This window comes from Trichoderma asperellum, chromosome 6 (genome assembly GCF_020647865.1).
Source record: "Trichoderma asperellum chromosome 6, complete sequence".
Classification (NCBI taxonomy): Eukaryota; Fungi; Ascomycota; class Sordariomycetes; order Hypocreales; family Hypocreaceae; genus Trichoderma; species Trichoderma asperellum.
Window position 1 is genome coordinate 945,740 of NC_089420.1, and position 24,584 is coordinate 970,323.

The window sequence follows — 24,584 nt, forward strand, 5'->3', positions numbered from 1 at the left end:
TTTTATCTTTATCTGTTAAGCTTCATTCTGGGCAGCAGGAAGGAGCTCCTCAAGGAAAAGCTTAGTGAGAGCTCAGTTTCTTTTCCAGCGTCTGATAATGAACCTTCTTTCTCTTCCCTTTCACTCGTCATCCACCAGGGCTAAATTTGCGACTCTACTTCCATCCTAGCCACAGTTCAGAAACAACCGTCTGTGAGGATTTCGCCTAACCTAGTCGTTTGCGAGGGCATCTCAAAACTGGTGGCGGCGCTAAGACTCAACTGTGAAAGCCTACAGTACAGCGGCAACCAGGCCGCCCTGTCTGGTGTGCAAAAGAGCCGGGCCAGCAACTGGAGTCTGCAGCCGATTGTCGGCCACGACGCAGTAATAAGCCCGTGGGGATGCAAGACTGTGGTCTCGTGCATTGTTATTTGCCTATTTCTCCGCAATATTGGGCGAAGAGCAAAGCAAAACGGCCGCAGGGTGTGCCCTCCTCTACGGCGGGGTGGCAGCTCGCAAGTCTGGTTGGCAATGGGTCAGTCAGCAAGCAGCACGGCTTGGCTGCTCTTCTCCCCGAACCTGTGCATGATCGCGAGCAACAAAATGTGAGGCTGACGGCCAAGAGCGTCGTTGCTGTTTAATCTCGGCAATGCGGCAACGTCGGTGCACGACCCGCGCATTAAGGACGACGCCACTTCAAGCTTGATACGATTAGCAGCTCCAGGATGGTGGATCGCCGCTTACTTAGACCACGGCTTGATGTTTTTATAATCACGAAGCCGATATGGCTCAGTTGGCTTGTCTTCATCGTCACTTCTCTCGAAAATAGCATCGCAAGTGCATATGGGCGGGTGTATAAGTCGCCTACGATGTGATCTGTTTTTATCCCTCATTTCTCCCCCTTTCCTCTGCCAAAAGGTCGGGTAGCAGCGGGGAGGAGAAGTCAAACACCCATTATTGATCTGCAGGCTGAATTTGCACCCCTGCTACTCCGGACTGCAGCTGAAAGCCAAGCGCCAAACCCGTTGCGATGAGCATCCAATCAGCATTCTGGCACAGACGGAAATACAACCGCTCTTTCGTTCCGCCACGGAGACGAGCTTCCGAATAAGGCCTATCGAGGGGATCTAGGCCTAAAGTGCTTCTTTTCAAGGTGACACGAAGAATGCCTTGCCTGCTTTTCTTTCAAGAATAAGGCGGCGACATGTACACGACCCCTGCAAACAGTAGATGGCCCGCCCTCAAGGTCGCGATGCATGGTGCTATCAGGGCCACCCGTTGCCTACGTCGGGCACGCTGAATGTTAGTCTGTAGCTTTATAATATTGCTGGGGTATCGCAGGTGTCAAGAATATAGGATGTGCGCTCTCCTATATTCTTCCCTTTTCTCGTTATGCTGAGCTGAAGCCGATATACCGTTGGAAGCAGCAGACCTCAGATATTTGCTGGCTTATATATGCCAGCCGCAATCGTCAACATGGTGAATATGCAGACTCTACCGACCTCTCTTTCATTACTCGTCTGTTCTCTCCTTGCGACTGGTTCTTCAGCCCTGCATGTCAGGCCTCGTCTCGATACCTATCCCACGCCAGTCGCGGATCTTTCAAATGCAGCAGCCGCCGCCGCCGCCATCACTGCTGCTCCGTCTCTCGATATTCTAGGCGATCTGAAATTTGCACGAGCGGTCCTGCCTAGTATACCCGCATGTGCCACCTCATGTGTTGCCTCCGCAGTTACAAAATCAACGAATTGCAAATTAGGAGACTATCAATGCGAGTGTAACTATGCGACTGTCATTAATCAAGGGGCGGCCCCCTGTGTTCAAAGCGCTTGTGGATTTGACGGCGCTCTTCGTAAGTGGACCAGGAAAACCTTTTGTAGCCGTATTAAGGGCTGGAGCTGATGATATTGTATAGAGGCGCAAGCAGCGGGCGAGCAGCTATGTCTAAGTGTGCTCGCCGGACTTGTTCCTTCCTCTACTCCTACCGACAAAAACAACAATCTTCCCAGCCCCTCTGCCGGCAAGTCTGACTCTTCGCCTTCGAACGGATCCTCTCCGAAGCCGACTGGTTCTTCATCAGGAGGCTCTGGAGGATCATCAGGAGGATCGTCTGGTTCTGATTCTGGATCTAATTCTGGCTCAGGCTCTAACTCAGGTTCTGGCTCTAACTCTGGGTCTGGCTCTGGCTCATTGGGTTCCTTGGGTTCGGGTTCAGATAAACCTAGCAAGAAGACAAAGCTCTCTGGAGGTGCCATTGCCGGCATTGTCGTCGGTGTTGTAGCGGGCATCACCGCCGCAGCCGGAGCAGTTTGGAGATTCTGCCTGACCAAGATGAAAGGAGGAAGCACTGCTGAAGCAATAGCCGCAGCCGGGGTAAATGGAACAAATGGGGCACCGCCCTCTGGAGCTGCTGTCGAAACCGCCCAAGTGCCCCCCGATCCTGCCAAGCCTACCGGGGTAACATCGACGACACCACTATCGACGCCGAGCGAACTGTCTAATAACAACCCTCAACCCGTTTCGAGCGTATCACCGCCGTATCAAAGCCCTGTCACACCAACACCTCCAGTGTACCCCAACACGACTGAACTGCCCAACGGATCATGGCCACATCATCAGCAGCAGCCTCCAGCCGGATATGCGTATCCTCCTCCTCAACAAGCTGGACAGCCAATGTATGGCTATCCAGTGCCCGGACAGCAGCAACAATACGCGCCTGTTCAGCCTTATCCACAGATGCATCAGCCATATCACGAGGCTCCAGGAGCGCCGCCGCCAGAAATGGCTGGTAATACGCATATAGTACAGGAGTTACACGGCCAAACTGCTTCAGGGGGAGTCTACGAGATGGGTCAATGAGCGAAGGGTAAAAGATTCAAATGAGTATATAGAATAACTGAGCTAACTAATGTATGTAATTCAGAATGATATCCACGTCTATTTAAATTCTACAGGTATATACTACACATTTCTATAACTGATAATTTGAAAAGAAAAAAAAAACCGAATCGCTCAACTACAAAAGAAAAGTATTAGATGGATCTAGAAAGCCCACAAGGTCTTTGACTTCCACCAGGGTCTCTTCTCCTGACTCGCAGTCCTCTCTTCAACTCTATTATATCCCTCTTCCTGGACGTCATGTTTCCCAACAATGCTCAAAAACACTTCATTCAATGTGGTAGGACTGACGCTATAATGCGCGACACCGAGATAATCTTTTTGCTCCTCCAGCATGATAAGGAGTCTACCCCTTGCGCTCTCCGTGGTATTTGAACTTCCGACCAGCATTGGCACCGCAGAAGAAGGCATCGAAAAGCGCATCTGTCCGTGATACGTCTCCTGCTCGACCGTAGCTCCAGAGAAGTTATTAAGTACCCATACACGCAGAGCCTCCATCTCGGCTGCAGAAGAGTGCGGTGCGGTCTTGCTGACGAGATGTACGTGCAAGGTGTCGCCGAAGCGGTGGCGAAGCTTCTCTGTTGATCCGAGGGCGAGCATGCGGCGGGCCATGATGCCTGCGCGGTTGGCGAGAGCGTCGGCTTCCTCCATGCTGTGTGTCGTGAGGAGTATGGAGCGTCCTGGGACGATGGTCTCGAGAGTGCGCCACATGATGCGCTTGGCCGCTGCGTCGAGACCGGAAGAGGGTTCGTCGAGGAGAATGACGGGAGGATTTCCAGTGAGGGCGATGCCGAGGGAGAGTTTGCGCTTGTTGCCTCCTGACAGGGTGTGTGCCATGACGTCTGAGTAGGCTTCCAGTCCGACGGCGCGGATGACGGCTGGGACTTGGTGGTCTACGTTGGAGATGCCGCGGAGGTGGGAGTAGTGGCAGAGGTGCTCGCTGACAGTCATGTTGTCGATGGCATCGAACTGAGGACATACGCCTAGGTTTGCTCTGGCGGCGGCGCGGCGCTTGGTGATGGAGATGTTTTCGATAAAGACGTCGCCTCCGTTGCGGCTGGGTGCGATGTCGCCTCGTATTAGAGAGATTGTGGTGGATTTGCCTGCGCCATTGGGACCGAGGAGGGCAAAGACTTCGCCGTGCTTAACGCCAAAAGAGACGTTGTCGACGGCGGTGTTCTTTCCAAATGCTTTGGTTAGGTGGGCGATGCGAAGGCCGTCTGATTGGCCCTCTGCGCCATCTACTCGAAGTAGTTCTTCAGCGATTTCTGGATCGTCAATCTCAGGGGAAGCTTTGGCTTTCTCGGGGGTATATCGACCAGCACCACTCTCAACCCAGACAACTATTGTAAACCAGAATATAGATTGTAGAATGAGATACAGGAGAGGACCTCCGTAGGCGACGAGTGCGGCTGGATTCGCTTGAAGCTGGTCGTTATCGCAGGTTGTCGAAAAGATATTCTGACCGACCATCAAGGTGCGAATTAGCGAGCCCGTGGGGAAGACTATAGCAATGACCCAATGTGCGATGAGAACATCACGACCAGTGTTGGCGGCAGGAGAGTACGTGAGGATGAATAGATAGGCAATCAAGTAAATAGCAAAACCCAAACCCTGAACGACAGAGGTCAAAGCATAGGTTGCCATTGGGCTCGCGGCAATGAGCGAAATGAAATAAGAGATGATAATTGTTGTAAGACCGTAAAAGATAAAAATGGGGAATAGATAGCCTCCATGATACCATGAATCTGAAGATACGACAAATATCATGGCAGCAAAGATCATGGGAAGCAGTATGATGCCAAAATCAAATAGCAGGTGCGCAGCCCAAACAGGCAGAGTACGAACACCGCTTGAGTATTGCAAGCTGCGAATATTCCTGAGCCTTTCGGTATTTGGATATAAGCCAAACAGACCTGGGAAGATGGAACAGGCAACTGCAAAGTAGACGACCAACTGTAGTCCTCTGCCGGTTGAAGGAGCAACAGGATAATCGAATTCTTTGTATTCTGTCACGATGGTAGTGTTGGCTAGTATCGTATTCAGAAAACTTTGGCCTATGACTGCAGAGTACATGGAAAAGTTGTCCGCCTTGAAAGCCAACATTGGTGATGAGTTTGAGTCGCCGAGCCATAAACCCGCTGGCGTAACGGTCCTTCGATTATTCTCAACAAAATCTTCAAAGGAGGAAAGCGAGCTCACGAGATCAACGGTGACATTGCCGAGAGAAGTGGTTGAAGCATCTCTCTTGGTAGAGCTTGTAGTTTGTTTAGGTAGAATAGGCTTGAACAAGCCCTCCAGCGAGGACCCGCCAAATTGAGATGAGGGACCACCCACAAGATGAGCAGTATCCAAGAGCTTGAAGAAGTCATTGTTTGATGAATGACTACTCCGTTGCGTAGGAGAGCAGCCTACTGCGTCATCGTTACGGATAAGAATCTGGATGACTGCAGCGGCGATGATGGGAACCAAAAAGGCCGCCGCGTAAGGAAGCCAATTCGTCTTAAAGACTGTGAATCGCTTTCGAATAAGTACCCCGGTCTGCTGAATCATACCAATCTGTCGTCCTGATAGCAACGGCAAACTATCGCTGATGGTGGGGACTTCACTTGCGAGTTTGGTGACCTTTTCGTGTACCATATCAGATTTCTGTTGCAAGCCGTCGCCATGAACTTCTTCAGCCAAATGTAGGAATACATCTTCGATGGTAGGACCAGATGATCTGTACGGGATCCCTGCGGTTTCCAGAGCTCGAATCACCTTGGCAGCCTGATCAGAAGATGATGCCACATATGTAACATTGTTTGTAGCAATCTTTTTTGTGACACCTTCGAAATCAGGCACAGCGTCTAGGCTCCTCGGGTCTAACAAATGAATGCGGTAACCAGAACCAAAAGTATCCTTGAGCTGAGCAGAAGAGCCTTCAGCCCTAAGAGTGCCCTTGGATAGAATTGCGATATTGTCAGCGAGCAGATCTGCTTCATCGAGGAAATGCGTGGTCATGATGATTGTTCGCGAGCCACGTTCTTTCAGAAGGATGTCCCAGATTTTTCTACGCGACAAGGGATCGATACCGGAGGAGACTTCGTCCACGCAACAGACAGAGCTGCCACCGATCAACATCATTCCGAGCTGAAGCTTTCTCTTTTGGCCTCCAGATAACGTTTTTGACCAAGCTTTTGCCTTTGAGCGGAGTCCAATGGCATCAATCAAGGTTGCGATTTCGGTTTCCGGGGTCTTCCTGCGTGGGTTCTTAATACGACTGAAGAGCCGGATATGCTCCTCCACAGTCAATTCATCCCACAGAACATTTTGCTGTGGAGCAAAACCAAGGCCGCCAGATGTATCAACAGAGATATTGCCCCTGGTGAAATCACTGATGCCTGCGATGACGTCAAGCGTGGTACTTTTACCACTGCCATTTGCACCTAGGAGCGCCAAGATCTCACCCTTTTTGGCTGTTAATGTCAAGTTATCGACTGCAACCACCTCGGGTCTTGGTGGTGAGACGAAAGAGAAGAATTTTCGAAGAAGGCTTGGTTTGTAGATCTTGGTCATGTTGTCTATGCGAACAGCTTCTACAACACCACTGGCGGGGTCTGTGAGAGATGTCGAGGACCGAGTTCCTGTTGATACGCCGTGTAGAGTCTGTTCAATAAAGGCCGCAATGAAGGGATATACAACCATCTGAATGATGAAAAAGATCCAGTGGACGATACCAGGAAGACTAGAAGTGGCGCTTGAAGGGGCGTGTATTAGATTCGTGGCTTTCCCATCTTGCTCGAATCGAGCAATATAGATGACGAAATAGACAAAATTGCATGGCGTGAAGAGCAAGCTCAAGACGGCCACTGTTCCAGTATTGGGATGTGGAATAACTTGAGCCACTATACCCAGCACAATCCAGATGACAGCAGTCACTACGCCAGATAGCTGGGCCTTTTTAAAGAAGGATGCGCCAAGCAGTGACATTGAAGTAATGGCGATGCCACTGAGGATGAAGAAGATAATCATAATACCAAAGCTTGTGTTTGTCCAAATGGTGACTCTGGTGACAACAGATGCGACAATCCAGCCTGGCATGTACGTTATGGTAAAGGCATTGTGGTGAGAGATTAATCTGGCAAATTGGCGATGCCAACCTTTGCTGGTAGGCATCATGGCGTCGATGAGCTGAGAGATGCCCTTTTCTCTCTCCGTGGCAATAAAGCCAGGCATATGATAACAGACACCAATCAAGCCCATTATGAAAGCAACACTCAGGTATTTGATGAAGGAACTCTGATACTTTCGTCGAACCTCAGCTTGACGCTCATCTTCAGTCAGCTCGGTATAAGGGTATTGCTGCGTCGTTTTAGGAAAAGCAGATCCCGATTCAAGACCCGCAATGGCAGAGTCAACAGCCCTCTGAAGAGGCAGCGCGTATATCTGGGCGTCATTGTCGTCTTTGTCTGTCTGGAAGCTATTTCCAAGGCCGCCATCAGCGCGTAAGGTGTAGTTCCAGAAGCCACCATGGCCCTCATCCGGAGATGAATAAAATACCACAGCACCGAAGCAGTTGGACGTGCCACGGATAGTGCTCTGGCAATTATATCCCAAGTCTGATTCGTCTTTTATGATCGTTGCATGTTTACCGGCGCCTTCGACAATATCAGAAACAGAACCAATGACATGCTCAATATTGCCACCGGTGTGGCCACTGTTGACAAAGACAACCGTGTCTCGACCGCCGGCTGATTTGGAGAGGGCACTTTCGAGAGAAATGATATCAGATGGAGAGCCAATGCCGAACTTGTCGTTGGGTTGGGTGAACTTCTGCCCAATGCCCAAGTAGACGGACAGGATAATGGGGAGGACCAGGGCACTGTAGAGGGTTGAAACGAAGTGGCGGGTGATGATGATTTTGAGCGTCTTCTCCGTCAGAGCTCGTATCTGGGTGTAGAGAACCATGTTGATATGTTGTTGTTATCGACACTCATTCCATGCTAGGGCAGTTTGCTAAAGGATTGTGAGAAGGAGAGTAGAATTTGAAGACCCTCAGCCCAGAGAATGTTGATGAGATGGATTGAGGGTTTGAATGGATTAAATAGAACAGTCCAAGTCCAAACAGGATTCTGAGACAAAAGCATGGGAGGATCAACGACTTTTAATAGAAAAACAATGCCTTCTTCAAGATGTCTCAGCCAAGAGAGAACCATCTTCGACGCTAGCCTCCAAACCAGACGCAACGGCCGCTATGACGATGCTGCGGCAGTGGCAGACAGAGGAGAATGCTTGGATCGGGCATGGCGTTGATCCGCGTATTATGATGAACAGGGATGTCTTGTGCTTCTGGCATCTCGCTTGGATCGTCCAGCCCTGCGACTGGACGGTAGATGGTGTAAAAGGAGTCGAGGAGGAGCTGCTAAGTCGCTGCCTGGCTCGAGCTGCGCCATAATGCACCGCTTGTGGTTGTCGTTGAACTCTACAAGCCTTGTAAAAGCCCCGTAGGATCCCCTGTCCTTGGCGGCATTTAGCGAGCACCCCAGCCAACCATGGCGAGCTAACAGCGCCAGATTTGGCCCAGAACGGGCAAGCCAGCCGCTAGAGCTTCCTGTGGAGCGCGGGAGCTTCTCAGCGGCACGTACTTCCCAAATAGGATGCGATGGATGCGCCGCTTGATCTCACCTGTGAAAATGAGTGGCTCTTTCATATGCTGTATGAGAACTGAGAATTGAAACCCAAAACATAGCCATCGCAACGCCAGGGCTATTTTGAAATTTCTAGGACACATCGATGCAATATCCTTTGAGCACAGCCCCTAGGACGAGACGCATCTTGAATACACATCAAAATACGTGTGTCGACGCCTTCTACGTCAAGCAACACACCATCATAGACTAACAACAAAACAAACAGCACCGCTCTCCACACAAGCAAACCCCTGCCAACTCTCCTGGATTTACGAGCAATACGGTGCTTGGCCAAACGTCACCCGCAAACCAGCTCTGCTGATCTAGGCCCAAACATCTCATAGCGCCGATCCTGCGCGACGTGGGCTGCCAGCATTCGTACTGGCAATTTAACCTGTGATAACGCTAAGAAACGCTTAAATGTGGCTGCTTGGCTTGGCTGTGGATCTGCGCGAAAACCCGACAAATACGCGCAATACGGCAGCATCACCAGAATGAGGCTGTGGTGGCCAGAACTGTTATTGGTCACTACTCCAAGGCTCTGGCATATCTCGGAAAATTTTCTTGTCTCATGCCATCTACCTGGCTTCTATTAAGAGGTGAAACAGCTAATACAATAGAGTAAATGGCGCGCTCGTTGCGCAGTATAATGTTTCTAATGGAATAGAGACCGTTCTAGAAGATTATAAAGTGGGCTGATTTATGAAAAGGTGATGGCTTAGCATTACCCAAGAGTGAGGCTGCATGTATAGGTATGTACTAATTAAGCATTTGCTAATACTCTTTCTCAACTAGCACACAGGTCAATGGTAGGCATAATCTGTCAAGCACTCTCAGTCTCGAGATATATCAAGACTTGCAATCATCGACTCCAGCTCTAAAACAACCGCCTCGTACACCGCCTCCTGAAGTCTAGGCTTCTTCAAATCTTTCCCATGTCCAAAATCGCAATCAAGAACTTTCTGCGTTAGCTCTTGATACATCGGCCCCAAGTAACTTGGCTGTGAAGCAAGTCGTCGAATCCCTTCAATGTCGCTGTGATCTATACGCTCCCATCTTCCAACAGCCAGAAGAGCAGCTCCCAAGCTAAAAAGCGTTACATTACGCACGCCGTGTTTATATTGTGCGTCTTCAATCGAAGTGTGTACTAAGCTGGCTGGCGATTCAACTTGCATTACAGAATCTTCCGACTCAGGCGCGCTATGAATCAACTCTACACCAAAGTGTAGTGTTTGAAGCGACCTTGTTAGGTCATCTCCTTGTCGAAAAAATGCGAGGTCTCCAATATTCCACAACTCGTTAAGCCATGGAGTCGAATTGAACTTGAGCACTGCAGAGACGAGGCGATGAGCTAATCGCAACTGGCTGACAACATCAAGTCTGTTGTGTGCAGATTGTGCAAGTGCTTCATTCATGTGCATCACGTCGTCTAACCCCATATTATTGTAATTTGAGTTCTTTGGGCAGGGGAAGAAGCAATGGCGAAACGCTTCCTGCATGCCGCTGTCGATGTGCCCCAGACCCTCTTTACCGCATGAAGTATCTGGGGTTGAACAGCGTTTTGAGAGCTCTGAGCAAAAATGTCCAGTAAGCTGCAAGTCATCTGGTGGAGCGGCTGATAATGGTGAGGTGGCTATAGACACGGCAGATGTTGCTGGTGAAGCTTCGCTCACGATATCAGAGTTGTCGCTGACGCTAGCAAATCTCACCTTCTGGCGTTTTCGCTGGCCACTCCGTGCTTCATCCATCTGTGGTGCCGGAACCTGCAAGCTTGCATCAGACCAGGCAATAGAATTCAACGTTCTTGATCTAACTTGTACTCTCGTTAAGGTTGTTTCAAGTAGTGGCCGCTGTTGCAGAACATCGTCATAACATAGAATGGCAATCTCCATCTGTACATCAATCTCTGTCTTAGCATCTAAAAACAGCTTAACAAGATGCCGAAGATGTGGTATTTGCGTGTCTGACCATGCCGCCGTGAGAGCTTCGTGGAGAGCTTTTGATGCGCGTCGTATATTTCCGTACGCTCCAAATTCTACTGGTAGTTTTCGTGCCCTATCAGATGACCTCTTAATTGCACAACACGATGGCTCTTGGAGTTCTTTGACTTGTTTTCGGAGTCGTATTAATTCGCTGTTTGACTTCTCCAGGCAGGCTATTTTGTCTTCGAAATCCTTCTTCTCGATCGTAATCTTGACTCGTTTTCTCAGTTTCCGCATGGCATCTTTCAAGGGTTTCGACTTGAGACTCTCATCCTTAGCAATAGTGTTAGTTTTTGATTCCAGATGATATATCCAATTGTTTGCTTCTTACTCGCTCCTTCTCTTCTTCCAGCGGAAGGAAGCATTGGAATGTGTTCTGTAGCGCCGTAATGCTCTCGTTTATATCATCGATAACACTTCCTAGCAGCAGCAAGTTTCTCCCGAACAGACCTTCTAATACCGCCGCAGGCCTATAGCCGCCCCATTCACCATGCTTCGGATTTTTCATCATGTCGTCGATTTCAGTCTTGTCCAGTATGACTAGCCTAAGTAGCAATTCCACCTCGTTGAGAAAACAGCCTCGCTGTGCACCAAACAGCTTTCGAATTCTCTCGATTTCGGCAGAATAATGACAAAAGATCTTGAATTTTGAGCGAACTTCTTTGTAAGCACCAATTGTTTTTCCCACTTGAGGCAAGATCTTAAACATAATGGACACTGGATCCATTTTGCAAGTATTGTTAACTCTGTTGACTCTGAATATGAAGATTTTCGCCAGCGGATTGTGGGAAGACTTCGTTTCACGCTGACCTCACAAAGGAATTAAAATCGCAAATGGAACGCGGCTCGCAGAACTTACAGAGATTATTGAGGCGGAGCGCGCAGAGGCAGCCTCGAATACACATGTCCTACACGCGCTTATATGCGATAAATGCATTCAGGATGCCCTGCGAAACCCACACAACCAATATATCCTGGTCGGGTTCCAGCAACGCAATTGGCTGAAATCGGCGATTCTCAGAACACCTCGGCGCTTCCAGAGCGGCTATGTATTTTTGTGCCACCTACGGAGTATTTGTTCGCGTATTGCAGCCCAGCTCACTTTATGTACATGTATGATATTTGCCGCTACAACGCAGTATCTTTCCGAGCCGGGTCATGCAGATCATCATCGACGTTCCCACCATCGATTACATCTCTCACGATTTAACGCATATTCTTCGAGCCAGATGCGCCAGAAACTATGACCCAAAGCTAAAATGGCGCAACCTTTACAATCTGGGGATGGATATGACAATCTGATCAAAAATATCCAACAATGGCAATCACAGCAGCAGAACATTCAGTCCACGGAATATGCTGACAAGACTCTTGAACATACCGAGATCTCCCACCTTTCTGCAGATTTATTGTCGCTTTTCAAAGAGGCTATTCTTTCGCTACGGGAACAGGCCACCATCCCAAAAGACGCCCATATCAGCCTTGAACGCAGCTGCAGCGCTTTGATCCTATGGTCAGATGGCTACGGAATCGCTCAGGGTCATCTCAATGATATTTTTCAGAGATCGAGCAAACTTCGCCACACTCTCTTAAAGAATCTTTCACGTCTCGGGCGTGTGCTCACCGAGCGTACGTACGCATACTCCCTCGTCCTGTAAGCAGTGTCTATTAGATGGCTAATGCGCCTCATGTGATCTGCAGGATTGATACCCTTAGCAGATATCTCGTCAGAGAAGCTGCAACAATTATGTTCGAGTGTTGAGTCCAGCATCGAAAAGGCTAGTAGTATTATCAATGAAGATTTATGCCAGCAGAGTGACGATTCTTCGAGTGACGCCGGATCTACTTTCTCAGATGATAATATTTATGAGGTTGCAGAGGATCTGAGAACTGATACACGCGTTCTATCTAGCCTTGATCCTCTTATAAAGTATCCCATATTTGATCTTCAAGGAGGCAATACCGTTAAAGATAATATTCATTCCACTTGGAGTCCAGAGAAGTTCTATGTCAACAAAATTATCAACCAATTCCCTCTTATAGATCGTTCCCTTGCTTCACGTCTTGGAAACACTAATTATGAGCGTTATCTGCGATGCCAGGCAAACAGAGATGCTATTCAGAATGAAGAAGGCGCGACTTCGACTCTGCAGGAAGCGCCGGAATTTACCGACACAATCATCACGGGTTCCAAATTTCATGACTCTGGTGTTGGCACATCCATAGTACCAACAATCATCCACCCAGAAACAATATTGAGCCACAGCCGCAAAGACCAACCTGTTCGCATACCACAACTTCCCAAGGGCGCCAAAGATGGCATGCCTTTCTCTTGCATTGCGTGTAATCGCACTGTTGTCATTACTAACAACTCCGATTGGAAGTGAGTAATTGTACGATGGTAAGCGTGAGTGTATGAGAGGCTGACATGTTTTAGACATCATATCTATCTTGACCTTCAACCATACACGTGTCTGGATGTATCATGTTCGTATAGTGGTACGGCATTTGAAAGTCGTGAGAAATGGATCTCTCATCTGGCACTAGACCATGAGATGGAGCCTAAGTGGGATTCAATTGAGTGCCCCCTTTGCAAGCACGTAACCGGTAGCGGAAAATTGGCTGTGACTAGACACTTCTCCAAGCACCTTGAAGAGATTTCCCTCTCAGCGCTACCAATCGTGGCCAACTCAAATGCGACCTCTGAGAATGGTTCTGAGGTATATGATTCAGACGACGGCGGAAATTCTCATAAAACGTTACATCCAAACGAGAAAGACAAGGGTAAATCGACGGCTATCGCTGACAATGCTCCAATAAACGAGAATAGTCCGTGCACCACTCTTTATGTTTACAACCTTCCAATAGACGTGTCTATGGAAGAGCTCAAAGCTATATTCTCTAAGCAGCAAGGCTACAAGAAGATAGTATTTAGGGCCACGCAGACTATACCCCTATACTTTATCGAATTTGACGACTCGTCCTCTGCTATGAAGGCACTTCTTGGTTTACATGGGAAGGCTCAGTCCTTTCACAAAACTGTCAAAGGTGTTATCCGCCTGAGCTTTGCTAGCAACTTCCGAGGCCAACTTAGCGAACTCGGAATCGGAGGTGGCCAGGCAGATTCTTGGCCAATGTCTCCTTACTCTGGAGAACGGCCTCTTCCTCCAGGATGGAATATTTTCTACCAGGAGAAACCTCATGTGATCTACTACTACAACTCGGAGACCAATGTAACCCATTGGAGGGAACCCCTTTTCAACCCCCTCTACAATCCCCCTCCTGACAAGCCACCTATCCCCCAGGGATGGATGCCTCTCTTTGACCATGGCTGTCAGCGATGGTACTACCTCGATCAAGAATCTGGGCGATCTCAGTGGGAGGCCCCTCTTACTAACCCGTCTACATCCACCCTCCTAACATGCCGCCTATACCCCCAGGATGGATTCCTCTCTTTGACCACAGATACCATCGATGGTATTACGCCTACAAAGAGACTGGAAAAACTCAGTGGGAGGCCCCTGGTGTTAGCTTCAGAGAGACTGCTGAGCAAGCGGCGCAAGAAGCTAAACAACAGGATGCTCTTGAAGCAGAAGGAAGAGCCGCTGCTATGCCCAAGAAGGAAAAAGAAGAAACGGCCGTTTCAGTGGCAATGAAGGAAAAAGGAGATGAACTTCCGAGGGAAGAACATGCTACCCTTCAAGCCAGCGCCGTAAAGACAGAGAGAGAACGATCAGCACACGAAGAAGAACTAGCAGCACGGGAAGAAGCACGAGTAGCACGGGAAGAAGCACGAGTAATACGGGAAGAAGTACGAGCACTACAGGAAGAAGCACGAGCACTGCGAGAAGGAATACGAGCAGCCCAAGAAGTAAAACAAAATATTCGAGACGAGGACCAAACCACCCAGGAAGCAAAGGAGCAAGCTGCTCGCGAGGCAGAGAAGCAAGTCACTGCTCTTGACCCTAAAGAAACAAACTAGCCGTGTTGGCACAGAAAAACGGCCAGGAGAGGAACCAAAATGTTAAAAGATGAAGAAAGGATTATTATAAAGTAGGAAAATCCTACAAAACCCCTTCAGTTTCCCTCTTCTCAGCCCTCTCTTGCCCCAAGGATGGGTCTCTAAGTTTGAAATTGGAGAGTGTTACCCCGATACCATTCCTGAATCAGGTAGCAGTGTTACATCTTAGTATACAACATTGAGTAACTATTCTATAGTACACCATAACAAGTTATTGTATTATTTCAACTCAATACGCTGTGCGCTAAGTCCTACTTAGTGATACTGAACTATGAAATATAAAATTGAAAAGACGACTTGGTATCATCAAATCGCCTAAAGATATTCCCGGCTGCGTTTCTTGGATTTTGCATTTCAGCTTGCCTCTTGATACATTATACATACATAATCATGGAAGGGAAGAACAGCACAGCGGATGGTGTATAATGAATCTCAAGTCATATACTGATCATACGATTTCTTGATAATTGCCACAGTATTTGATGAAGTCGGAAGAACATTAGATCACGACATCATCCGGAGCTTAGCTTAGAGAATCGTTGAATGTTTATGCGCTGATAACAAGCCAGCAGTAGGAGTCATATAGGTCATCTTATATCTAAGCAATGATTCCATACTTTATGGGGTTCTGCCCCGTCTCAAGATTGGCAATGTGTCTATACGATGGAACCTGGAGTCAGAATCGCGTCTAGACCTTTCGATATAGATGGAGCTTAGCGAGCAATTCCCGATTGCCGAGCAGGCGTTGGGAGACCTAAGCTTCATAACAGCCTTTTAGAGTAGGCCAAGAGTAGATCAGGATCTTCGAGTTGATTCCATCTTTATTTATCAGTGCCCTGCAATTGTGTAAAACTGTTAGAGTTTACGTCGAAAGCAAGACCCTTATGACGTAAAGTCTCCACGGTTAAATCCGAGATGAGTCCGGCCAGTCCAAAAATTGGTAGCTCCACATGCTTGGAGTTTACATGCTATCAATTGCACTATTTGTAGAGGATTGGCGAAATAAAACGAGTATTAAAGAGGCGTCATAAAAGAATATAGAAAGGAGATGCTCGTTGGAAATAAATCTATATAACTGTAGATGGATCAAAGATTGACCTTAGATACCCAGAGTAGGTAGGCCTGAATCAAGGGACTAAAATCTGTAGATTCTTAGAATTTAATTAATCGATTTACATCTGTCAACAAAAAATCTAGTATTAGTAATAGGACGGAGATGTACGGAGATGTACGGAGTAACGTTCAATCAAATTAACATCGGCTATTTGTTTAACAGAGCATCACCTTCTCAGATACCGCGAATCGGACCTGTCTTATGGCACAAGGGAACTGTTTCCCACATGCGGCGTAGTGCCTTACAACTCTTAGTCGACGGGGCCACCGGCAGCGGATACCACTATTCCATATTAGAAGAGCGCTCAAACTTGCTGGTTCGCTGGCCATTGCCAATCCAAGCCTAGTGTTTCGGCTGTTGACTGCCGGGCAGGTCATTTCAACGCGTAACAGCGAGGCGAGCAGTCGTGGTGTTTAAAAATTAGCAACTTGAGCCGCTCGTAAAGCGTCCGGACTCGGCCGCCTGTCTTGCATATTATGACAGGGCTACTTTCTCAAGAGAGTTGACTAATTCCCTTAATCTATCGTCGTGGAGCCCGATTCCATATCAACGGCGATGGAAGTCCGTTATCCTCGGTCACAAATTTATTCAGATGGATACGTGTAGTAGTATATAATATAAGTGGAAGACCTCTGGAGACATTACTTGATGTAGATAGCAGCGCAGTCAAATAGCGAGCCTCATAAAAGCTCTAAAAGAGTTGTCATATGATCCTCTCCTGTGTTCTATCAGTTGGTGGTGTTTAACTCAAAACAACTGCCATGCAGTCCTATCGCCAGCACAGCTCATTAGGCAAACGCCTAGAATCCCAATTGCAGCGAACTCGAACAAGACATCACGCGATCCCATCGACAACGGATGTACAACCCGCCGATGTTGATTTAGAAGCACCTTCCTCTGATTCAACCGACGTCGAAGACGACGCATCGCAGCTAGAACCAATCGAACGACCCCTTAGCAAAATAGGCACAAATCTAGCGGCAGCTCTTACGGGAATTACTAAACAGGAACATCCGGATGTGAACGATAAAAATGTATTCGTTGTAGGCTTTGAAGGGCCAAACGACCCGTTGAATCCACTCAATTGGTCGTACACCAGACGGATGTTCTATACCCTGAATGTCGGCATCATTGCGCTTGTTGTTGGCATGGCGGCATCTATAGACTCTGCGGTTATTGCTAGAGCGGCAAAGGATTTTGGAGTTAGTGAAGTCGCTGAAGCACTTGCAACAGGCTTGGTAAGTAGTTGTTGCACAACTCAACTTTAATCTGTGCATTTAATCTAACATTCCACTTTTGAAACAGTTCCTTGTTGGTTTTGGGTTCGGCGCTCTCATCGCTGGTCCAATGTCAGAAACGGTCGGCCGAAACCCCGTCTACTTTGGCTCTTTGTCTATATACATGCTCTTTCTTATGGGAGCTGGGTTGTCAAGGTCTTTAGGAGGACAGCTGGTGTGTCGATTCTTTGCCGGATTCTTTGGAGAGTCGCCGCTGTCCACAGTTGGAGGATCTATTAGTGACATGTGGGATCCTATGAACCGCTTGATTGCATTTCCAATATTTGCAAGTGAGTTGATTTAACCTTCACAATACCGCTAGAAAGACATGATTTTAACAATTATTGTAGCTGCTGGACTCATGGGACCTGTTGCTGGACCAATTATTGGCGGCTGGATTTCTCAGTCGTTAGATGTATCATGGCGCTGGGTGGAATGGGTTACCATTATCGCATCCGGAGCCCTTCTCGTATCTTTACTTCTCTTCCAGCCTGAGACTTATGCGCCAGTTCTTCTGCAGTGGAAAGCGAGTCACCTCCGCCGACTAACCGGAGATAAGCGCTACGTCTCTGCTTCCGAAATTCAGAATGTAACTTTCCGCTCTCGCATGCTGACTGCAGTAAAGCGGCCAATTATTATGACTATCCAGGAACCTACAATCATGTTATGGACCGGTTACTTAACCGTTGTATATCTGATGTTGTTTGGCTTTCTAGATGGCTACACATTTGTTTTCCAGGAAACTTACGGCCTCTCTGACGGCATCACTGGCCTGCTCTTTTTGGGCATTGGAGTTGGACTGATTCTGGCTACTGTATTTCTCACTCCTCTCCTCTACAGGTGGGCGAAGAAAGAGATCACCAAGCTTCAAACTGAGAAACCTGATGGAAATGCTCGCATTCCGCCTGAATTTTTCCTTTGGTATGCCCTTATCGGCGCACCAGCCATCCCAATCTCTTTCTTCTGGATGGGCTGGACGGCATATCCCCACATAAGCATTTGGTCGCCTATTTTGGCCTCTGTGCTTTTTGGATTCGGCATACTTTCTGTTTTTGTGTCGACATACATGTATCTCATCGATACGTATGAAGTATATGCAGCAAGCGCATTGACAATGATTACGCTGGTGCGCTATGCTGCTTCGGGAGGAATGATTGAAATATCTATCCCGATGTATAAGAACCTTGGCATCCACTGGGCCTTGACCATGCTGGGACTCATCTCGCTGGTGTTTACGGCGGTGCCGTACGCGTTTTACAGGTTCGGTCCCTGGATTCGATCAAAGAGCCGATTCGCCAAGACACAATAGTAAAAAAGAAAAAAAAAAAAAAAAAAAAAAACTGTCACAAACTACAAGAACATCAAAAGTAATATAAGGATAAAGATCATAAAGATCCAAGTCGACCATGGCTTTTCAGCGCACATTACGGCCGGTTGAAAGAAAAACCAGTTCAACTAAATACAAAATTGAAGGTATATTGAACAATTGGAGATATATAATGAACGGAATACCCATTACAGAATTAGATACCGATAGTAAAAAGTTAGTTTTGTTTATGTGAAGGCTCCTATTGTCCTAGAGAGAACATGTGGGCTGTGCCAGATTTCAAACAGTATTCCATTTACTCAACATGTGAAAGGCAGCTCGCTAGGACTCTCTATTACAATTTCTATGATTAATGAAAGTAGATTGCTCAATACTTGAATAACTAAATATATCTTAACACACAAAATGTCTCATAAATTTACATTTGACGTCGCAAATCTAGCTGCTTACAATTGCGACGCTTCCCCTTTCTAGCTCAAATTTTGCCCATATTTAATCGTCATACGTTTCCTCATACTCTTCTTCGTATTCCTCCCTAGCCTCTTCTAACTCTTCATAGTCGCTGCTACTAGGGCTACTGGAATCTTCAACATCGTGAAGAGCCTCTTCATATCTCTCTCGCGCCTCTTCGACCGACTCCCGATCACTCTCAGACACATAATTTCCCTCTGCGTCTCTCGTGGGGAGATCATTGTTGTAACTGTACTCGTTGCGATATTCATCAACAATTACAGGTGGAGGTGGGACGTAATGTGGGCGCTCTCTCTCTTCATCACTGCTGTCATCTTCCAGAGCATGATGTAAAAGAGCACCTCCCACAAGCCCAGCGGCGACACCACCAGCTGCGCCGAGCAACAAGCCAGAGTTTCCGGAAGATTTTTTCTGTTTCTCCTCTCTGCCGTGATTTTCGCCATCATAGCCGCTATACTGCCCGGATCCTGAAGGCACACCATAGCCTGTTGGAAGCACTGGAGGGCTACCATAAGAGGCGGAGTGAGGGGGGCCTGGAGGAGCTGAATAGCCTCCTGACATTTGTCCATGAGCAGCTACAGAGGGATACGGCGAAGAGCCACCGTCGCGTGAATCGTGACTCGGAAATGGCTCTGGGTGAGTTTGAAGATTATCGTATCCAGGCGCCTCCCACTGAACTATTTCGGCCTCTCGGTTGACGTAGAACCACCGCTGGTATCTGTAGTCAAAATGAGGAGTCCATCCTGGGGGAAGAGGGGGTTGATGAGACGGAGGTTGGAATGGAGGATTAAAAAGAGGGAACTCGAATTGAGTTGTTCCTGTCTCTGGGTTGTTATAAGACCATCGCTCAGAACTCTGGTCGAAATGAGAAACCCATCCTTGAGGAAGAGGCGGCCTATCAGATGAAGGCTGAGGAGGGGCGTCATACTGCCTAGGAGGCGGCCCAGGAGGAGCATCATATTTAGTAGGAGGAGGTCCAGGCGGAGCATCATAGTGCCCAGGAGGCGGCCCAGGAGGAGCATCATATTTAGTAGGAGGAGGTCCAGGCGGAGCATCATAGTGCCCAGGAGGCGGCCCAGGAGGAGCGTCATAGTGTCCAGGAGGCGGTCCGGGAGGAGCATCATAGTGCCCAGGAGGCGGCCCAGGAGGAGCGTCATATCTAGTAGGAGGAGGCCCAGGAGGAGCATCATATTGCCCAGGAGGAGGCCCAGGAGGAGGCCTATAATCGCTTGGGGCATGGTAGCCATATCCCCCATGCTGGTCTTGACCTAATGCTAAAGTCAACTAAACATTCTATGAAAGTGGACGTGTATTCAATGTGGTCCTTACTTGGAGAGTGAGACTGGTAGGGCTGAGAGCCTGGCCGGCCACCTCCGATTCCGAGTTGGCCAAATTGGCCTGAGAGGTTGTCAACGTATGACATTGTGGAGGTCGAAATGAAGTGGCGCAACAACTACTACTGATACGCGGTTTGAGTGCACATGTATGTAGAAACAGAAGTTGTTGTAGAGCAGGAAGAATGATAAGAGGGCAGGCAAAGACGCTAGATATAGCCGTTGCTGGAGGAGTGAGAGCAAGCAAAATGCAAAGTGTGAAATTCAGAGAATAGTTTACTGGGGCCGGCTATGCATGCACAGTTAAATGGTTGCGCTGGGTGGCACGAGGCGCAGGCAGCGGTTCAGTGAATGGGTCCCGGAAAAGATGCCGGGGCCAACGACGGTATCTACAAGTACCTGATTGATTTGTAGGTCCAACTTCATCGCATGTTCTGGTACAAGTACAGCATTCTAGAATCAAAGGCAAGGTATGTGACATGTTTCGCTACTTGAGCAGTCACACGGGCCGTACCGAACGCGCCATTTTCTGGCTTTGTTGGTCGAGGATGCCCTTTGTACCCCTATGGGGACCGCCGAGTGCTTGGCAAGGAGTCAAGGTGAATGGACTTTGTTGATTGGTTTCTAGGCTGTGTATGTGGTACAAGGAGGTGGGTTGGATTTTGATATCCGCATAGAGGAAATGGAAGAGACTTTGCATGTGGAGTTTCGGAGCCAAGCAAAGGTGTTTGGCTCGTTTCATCTTCTCTGTGTGTACGGAGTACATGTAGTCCAGCTACCATGTACTCTGCTGATGGAGGGGCAGAAGAGCCTGGATGTGCACAATGAGGGGCAGAGCAGGCTACATGTACCAACCAACACTTACACGTCTGGCGGCTACGAGACGGGAGCCCATGCTTTGATCCCCACGCACGTAAAACAGAGCAACCAACATGCAGTCTGATGGGACGAAAGGGGAAACTAATTATAACTTCGGACGACAGCAAGCGGCAGCCAAGTAGAAATACGCCCTACAAGGCATTGCAGGCCCTCGTGCCATGCAGCGAACGCGATGCAATGATGGGATATACATGCACAGCCACAGAATTGATCATGATGGCTACAGCTAGTACTAGGTAGGTAAACGTCTCAGCCATGGCGGGAATATGCGGTACAAGTCTAGCATCTCAGCGCCAAATAGGACAGCCCAGAGGGCTACGGGGCCCGCCAAGCCGGACGTTGGTATGCTCTGGTGTTATTGGTAGAAGAGACTGGCACTGCCTCCAATTGCTTACACGCGAAGCCGATCCAAGCTAGTTACACGTAGAGGGGAGGCCATACTCATAATACAGCCATCTCCAGCTCGCTCGAACCGTCTCGCTCCAATAAAAGTGTTTTCAGCAGCATTGCTGTCGCTTCTTCTCTTCTCGTACCATATCCTCCTACCTCCTCCCCCCTCAATCGATCGATTGGTTCCTCTTAGCCATGTCCGGATACCCTGGCCAAGGCTACCACGGCGCGGGCCATCACGGCGGCGGTGGTGGCTACCCATACGACAACAACAACAACAACAACAACAACAACAACAACAACTATCCTCCACAGCCCGGCTATGGCGGCGGCGGTTATGGTGGACAGGGAGGCTACAACTCTGCTCCCCCCCAGCAAGGATACGGCGCTCCCCAGGGCGGCTATGGAGGTTATCACGCACCTCCCCCGCAGCCTGGATACGGCTCGCCTGCTCCCGGCGGTTACGGCGCTCCTCAACACGGTGGTTACGGCTCTTACCAACAGCCTCCGCCGCAGCATGGAGGATATGGGCCGCCGCAGGGCGGATACAACGGCGGTCATCTCAATCAATATCCCGGTTCGCATCACCCACCTCCAGGCCTCGATCCTCACGGCAATCCTCTCATCCCTCCGACCGCTTCGCACGCGAGAGCCGGCGCGCCACCACCTTCCAATCCTGTTCCGTTTGGCCATGGTGCGCCGTCCGGCTATACGTTCCAATATTCGAACTGTACGGGAAGGCGAAAGGCACTGCTGATTGGAATCAATTACTTCGGCAGCAAAGCTGAACTGAAGGGATGCATCAACGACGTTCACAACGTGTCGTCCTTCCTGATCGAAAAGTACAACTATAGGCGCGAGGACATGGTTATTCTGACCGATGACCAAAACGAGCCCAGAAAGCGGCCAACAAAGGCAAACATCCAAGACGCTATGGGCTGGCTTGTCAGAGACGCCCAACCCAATGACTCCCTATTCCTTCACTACTCTGGTAAGCAAAGGTCTCGATGGTATTAGTTAGTATACTGACTTTTTTCTCGCTCCTAGGCCACGGTGGCCAAACCGAAGATCTAGACGGTGATGAGGATGACGGCTTCGACGAAGTCATATACCCCGTCGACTTTCAGCAAGCTGGACATTTGGTAGATGATGAGATTCACTTCCGTGTCGTTAAGCCCTTGCAGGCGGGAGTTCGCCTTACAGCCATTTTCGACTCATGTCACTCAGCAACCGTCATGGATTTACCTTATGTGTACTCTACAAAAGGTGTTCTCAAGGAGCCCAACTTGGCCAAGGAAGCCGGCCAAGGTCTCTTGGGTGCCATAACCTCGTATGCTTCAGGTGATATAGCCGGTGTCGCCAGCAGCATCATGGGTTTCGCGAAGCAGGCCTTCAGCGGGGATGAAGCTTACAAGAAGACGGTGGCTACGCGGACCTCATCAGCAGATGTCGTTATGTGGTCCGGTAGCAAGGATGATCAGACATCGTACGTGCTCTGCTCTATACCTATGGAATTTACTGCTGACTCAAGTTTACAGCGCTGACGCCTTTGTCGGAACCGAAGCCACCGGCGCCATGTCATGGGCTTTCATTACCGCCCTGAAAGCCAATCCCAAACAGAGCTACGTCGAGCTGCTCAACAGTATCCGAGAAATTCTCGAGACCAAGTATACTCAAAAGCCACAGCTGTCTTGCAGCCATCCTCTAGGTATGTTCATTTTGTGGCTATACATATTAGAACCGTTCTAACGTGTCAATGTAGATACCAATCTGATGTTTGTCATGTAATTCTTACAGATGTTGCTCCAAAATGAACTTGAACTGTCTGGGTAGAAAACAGGATAATTTAGGATAACTTTGAAGTAAAGCTATATTGGATATTTTATAGCAAAAACCAGCTGAAAATAAGTGTAATGTGTACCTATATATAGGGGAGGGGGACTTATATGGACCAGTATGTCCCGTACATGACACAGCATCAATCTGCTGGGCGTACGAGGAGTAAGTACGTGCTTCATTCTCACTTTGTGGGCTTGCTTCTTCTTGGGTACCCAGATTTTAGTCACTTCATCGCTTCTTGGTCTTCATTGTTTACTCTTTTACCATCTCAATCTACAAGATGGAGTATCTCCTTGTGCTGCATCATGCAATTCACCAACCTCGAATGCCACACAATTTTATCTCCATTTCTCAATCCCTCTTTCGCTACTTCAGACTGCTCTTTCGCACTACTGACAATACCAGCAGCGAGGCTCGATTCCTCAAATCTCATATCCAGCACCCGCCGTTCCTTAGGTCGAATTCCATCGAAAGCGGTCTTCATATCCTCCAAATTCATAGTTTCACCGTTCATCATTTCTGGAAGTGCTCCTTGGCAGGCTTTTCTCCAACCCAATCGCGTAGATACTCGAACCAGTCTTTAATCTGAATTTTCTCACTACGCTGTCGACGACTACTAATATGGGCCACTATTTCTTGGATTGGGCCTAAAAACACCTATGTTGCAAGACGTAGAGGCACGGCGGGCGAAACCATCCCTGCAAAAGGAGAGATATGCTATAAAGGTGAGAAATCCCTACAGCTTCTTTTAGCAGACGATTGTCAGATGGGGTTACGATATAACCAACCTCGTGCGAAGCAGTCTTTTGATGCACTGCCATCTTCAAGATCAAGCTGAGCCCATGTGGTTACCATTAGCGTATTGAAAACTCACAGCAGACCCCAGTTCTTCTTCTTCAGTATCGTCGTTAGAATCGATGAGCGTTACGCTTGTTACAGAAGCTGCTCAAAGACCGCCGGATACATACTTTTCGCATTAAAAATTTGATAGTTCATCTTGTCATCCCTGAAAGAAAGCAGAAAGATGACAAACCATTTTGCTAACGCATTCTTCTATGGTACTGAAATTGCCTAGTAGTGTCTCTAGATAGCTAGTTGAAGTCTTGAAATACTCCTCCGCTCTCGAACCTATATTATATCTATATAAACCATCTATCATCCTTCCTTCCCATCTTCATCAATCGAGACTTCGGCATACTTGAATATACCAATGTAACAATTCAAGACGAATCAGCTGTTTCGCAACCTGCAGCTACGAGCGGAGAGTCCATACCTTCTCCGCCCAACTTTGCATTAAAATGCCAAAATTTAACGGCCGTTAAATTTTGGCACTTTAGCGCCATTTTGAGAGCCGAACCATTGCATAGGTACCCACAAGTAGGTACATAGGTACATAAGTAA

General features: G+C 48.3%; 7 protein-coding genes across 7 annotated transcripts; 4 read left to right on the forward strand and 3 right to left on the reverse strand.

Moving 5' to 3' along the window:
• The first annotated feature begins 127 nt into the window (after window positions 1-127).
• On the forward strand, window positions 128-2,967 carry TrAFT101_009774 (uncharacterized protein). Its single transcript, XM_066128755.1, has 3 exons — window positions 128-1,831; window positions 1,895-1,999; window positions 2,123-2,967. The coding sequence occupies exons 1-3, from the start codon at window positions 1,435-1,437 to the stop codon at window positions 2,836-2,838; spliced, it is 1,218 nt and encodes a 405-aa protein (XP_065984877.1). The 5' UTR covers window positions 128-1,434; the 3' UTR covers window positions 2,839-2,967.
• Window positions 1,227-8,123, reverse strand: TrAFT101_009775 (uncharacterized protein). Its single transcript, XM_024908071.2, has one exon. It carries the CDS (start codon window positions 7,825-7,827, stop codon window positions 3,022-3,024), a length of 4,806 nt encoding a protein of 1,601 aa, XP_024761293.1. The 5' UTR covers window positions 7,828-8,123; the 3' UTR covers window positions 1,227-3,021.
• Window positions 8,124-9,217: 1,094 nt separating this feature from the next.
• TrAFT101_009776 (uncharacterized protein) lies at window positions 9,218-11,383 on the reverse strand. Its single transcript, XM_066128756.1, has 2 exons — window positions 10,863-11,383; window positions 9,218-10,804 (listed from the first exon to the last, which is right to left on the reverse strand). The coding sequence occupies exons 1-2, from the start codon at window positions 11,256-11,258 to the stop codon at window positions 9,383-9,385; spliced, it is 1,818 nt and encodes a 605-aa protein (XP_065984878.1). The 5' UTR covers window positions 11,259-11,383; the 3' UTR covers window positions 9,218-9,382.
• Window positions 11,384-11,761: 378 nt separating this feature from the next.
• Window positions 11,762-14,692, forward strand: TrAFT101_009777 (uncharacterized protein). The gene is made up of 3 exons (XM_024909768.2): window positions 11,762-12,160; window positions 12,233-12,914; window positions 12,969-14,692. The coding sequence occupies exons 1-3, from the start codon at window positions 11,791-11,793 to the stop codon at window positions 14,185-14,187; spliced, it is 2,271 nt and encodes a 756-aa protein (XP_024761291.2). The 5' UTR covers window positions 11,762-11,790; the 3' UTR covers window positions 14,188-14,692.
• Window positions 14,693-16,343: 1,651 nt separating this feature from the next.
• TrAFT101_009778 (uncharacterized protein) lies at window positions 16,344-18,334 on the forward strand (the record flags this gene model as incomplete). The annotated part of the gene is made up of 4 exons (XM_024900068.2): window positions 16,344-16,904; window positions 16,972-17,233; window positions 17,294-18,203; window positions 18,328-18,334. Exons 1-4 carry the CDS (start codon window positions 16,428-16,430, stop codon window positions 18,332-18,334), a joined length of 1,656 nt encoding a protein of 551 aa, XP_024761290.2. The 5' UTR covers window positions 16,344-16,427.
• A 253-nt stretch (window positions 18,335-18,587) lies between these two features.
• Window positions 18,588-20,263, reverse strand: TrAFT101_009779 (uncharacterized protein). Its single transcript, XM_024906677.2, has 2 exons — window positions 20,071-20,263; window positions 18,588-20,009 (listed from the first exon to the last, which is right to left on the reverse strand). Exons 1-2 carry the CDS (start codon window positions 20,162-20,164, stop codon window positions 18,763-18,765), a joined length of 1,341 nt encoding a protein of 446 aa, XP_024761289.1. The 5' UTR covers window positions 20,165-20,263; the 3' UTR covers window positions 18,588-18,762.
• Window positions 20,264-21,031: 768 nt separating this feature from the next.
• Window positions 21,032-24,447, forward strand: TrAFT101_009780 (uncharacterized protein). The gene is made up of 7 exons (XM_024909767.2): window positions 21,032-21,190; window positions 21,246-22,335; window positions 22,392-22,830; window positions 22,883-23,052; window positions 23,107-23,349; window positions 23,592-23,908; window positions 24,070-24,447. Exons 2-5 carry the CDS (start codon window positions 21,540-21,542, stop codon window positions 23,130-23,132), a joined length of 1,431 nt encoding a protein of 476 aa, XP_024761288.2. The 5' UTR covers window positions 21,032-21,190; window positions 21,246-21,539; the 3' UTR covers window positions 23,133-23,349; window positions 23,592-23,908; window positions 24,070-24,447.
• The last annotated feature ends 137 nt before the right edge of the window (window positions 24,448-24,584 follow it).

Excerpts from the sequence above, each read along its gene's own strand:
- TrAFT101_009774 (XM_066128755.1), top strand. The coding sequence starts at position 1,435 with ATGCCAGCCGCAATCGTCAACATGGTGAATATGCAGACTCTACCGACC. Across the intron at positions 1,832-1,894 it reads TGGATTTGACGGCGCTCTTC|AGGCGCAAGCAGCGGGCGAG; the intron begins GTAAGTGGACCA and ends GATATTGTATAG. Across the intron at positions 2,000-2,122 it reads TCTTCCCAGCCCCTCTGCCG|GCTCTAACTCAGGTTCTGGC; the intron begins GCAAGTCTGACT and ends ATTCTGGCTCAG.
- TrAFT101_009775 (XM_024908071.2), bottom strand. The coding sequence starts at position 7,827 with ATGGTTCTCTACACCCAGATACGAGCTCTGACGGAGAAGACGCTCAAA.
- TrAFT101_009776 (XM_066128756.1), bottom strand. The coding sequence starts at position 11,258 with ATGGATCCAGTGTCCATTATGTTTAAGATCTTGCCTCAAGTGGGAAAA. Across the intron at positions 10,805-10,862 it reads TGGAAGAAGAGAAGGAGCGA|GATGAGAGTCTCAAGTCGAA; the intron begins GTAAGAAGCAAA and ends ACTATTGCTAAG.
- TrAFT101_009777 (XM_024909768.2), top strand. The coding sequence starts at position 11,791 with ATGGCGCAACCTTTACAATCTGGGGATGGATATGACAATCTGATCAAA. Across the intron at positions 12,161-12,232 it reads CGGGCGTGTGCTCACCGAGC|GATTGATACCCTTAGCAGAT; the intron begins GTACGTACGCAT and ends TGTGATCTGCAG. Across the intron at positions 12,915-12,968 it reads ACTAACAACTCCGATTGGAA|ACATCATATCTATCTTGACC; the intron begins GTGAGTAATTGT and ends GACATGTTTTAG.
- TrAFT101_009779 (XM_024906677.2), bottom strand. The coding sequence starts at position 20,164 with ATGTCATACGTTGACAACCTCTCAGGCCAATTTGGCCAACTCGGAATC. Across the intron at positions 20,010-20,070 it reads CTACCAGTCTCACTCTCCAA|GTCAAGACCAGCATGGGGGA; the intron begins GTAAGGACCACA and ends CTTTAGCATTAG.
- TrAFT101_009780 (XM_024909767.2), top strand. The coding sequence starts at position 21,540 with ATGTCCGGATACCCTGGCCAAGGCTACCACGGCGCGGGCCATCACGGC. Across the intron at positions 22,831-22,882 it reads AGCAAGGATGATCAGACATC|CGCTGACGCCTTTGTCGGAA; the intron begins GTACGTGCTCTG and ends TCAAGTTTACAG. Across the intron at positions 23,053-23,106 it reads GTCTTGCAGCCATCCTCTAG|ATACCAATCTGATGTTTGTC; the intron begins GTATGTTCATTT and ends GTGTCAATGTAG.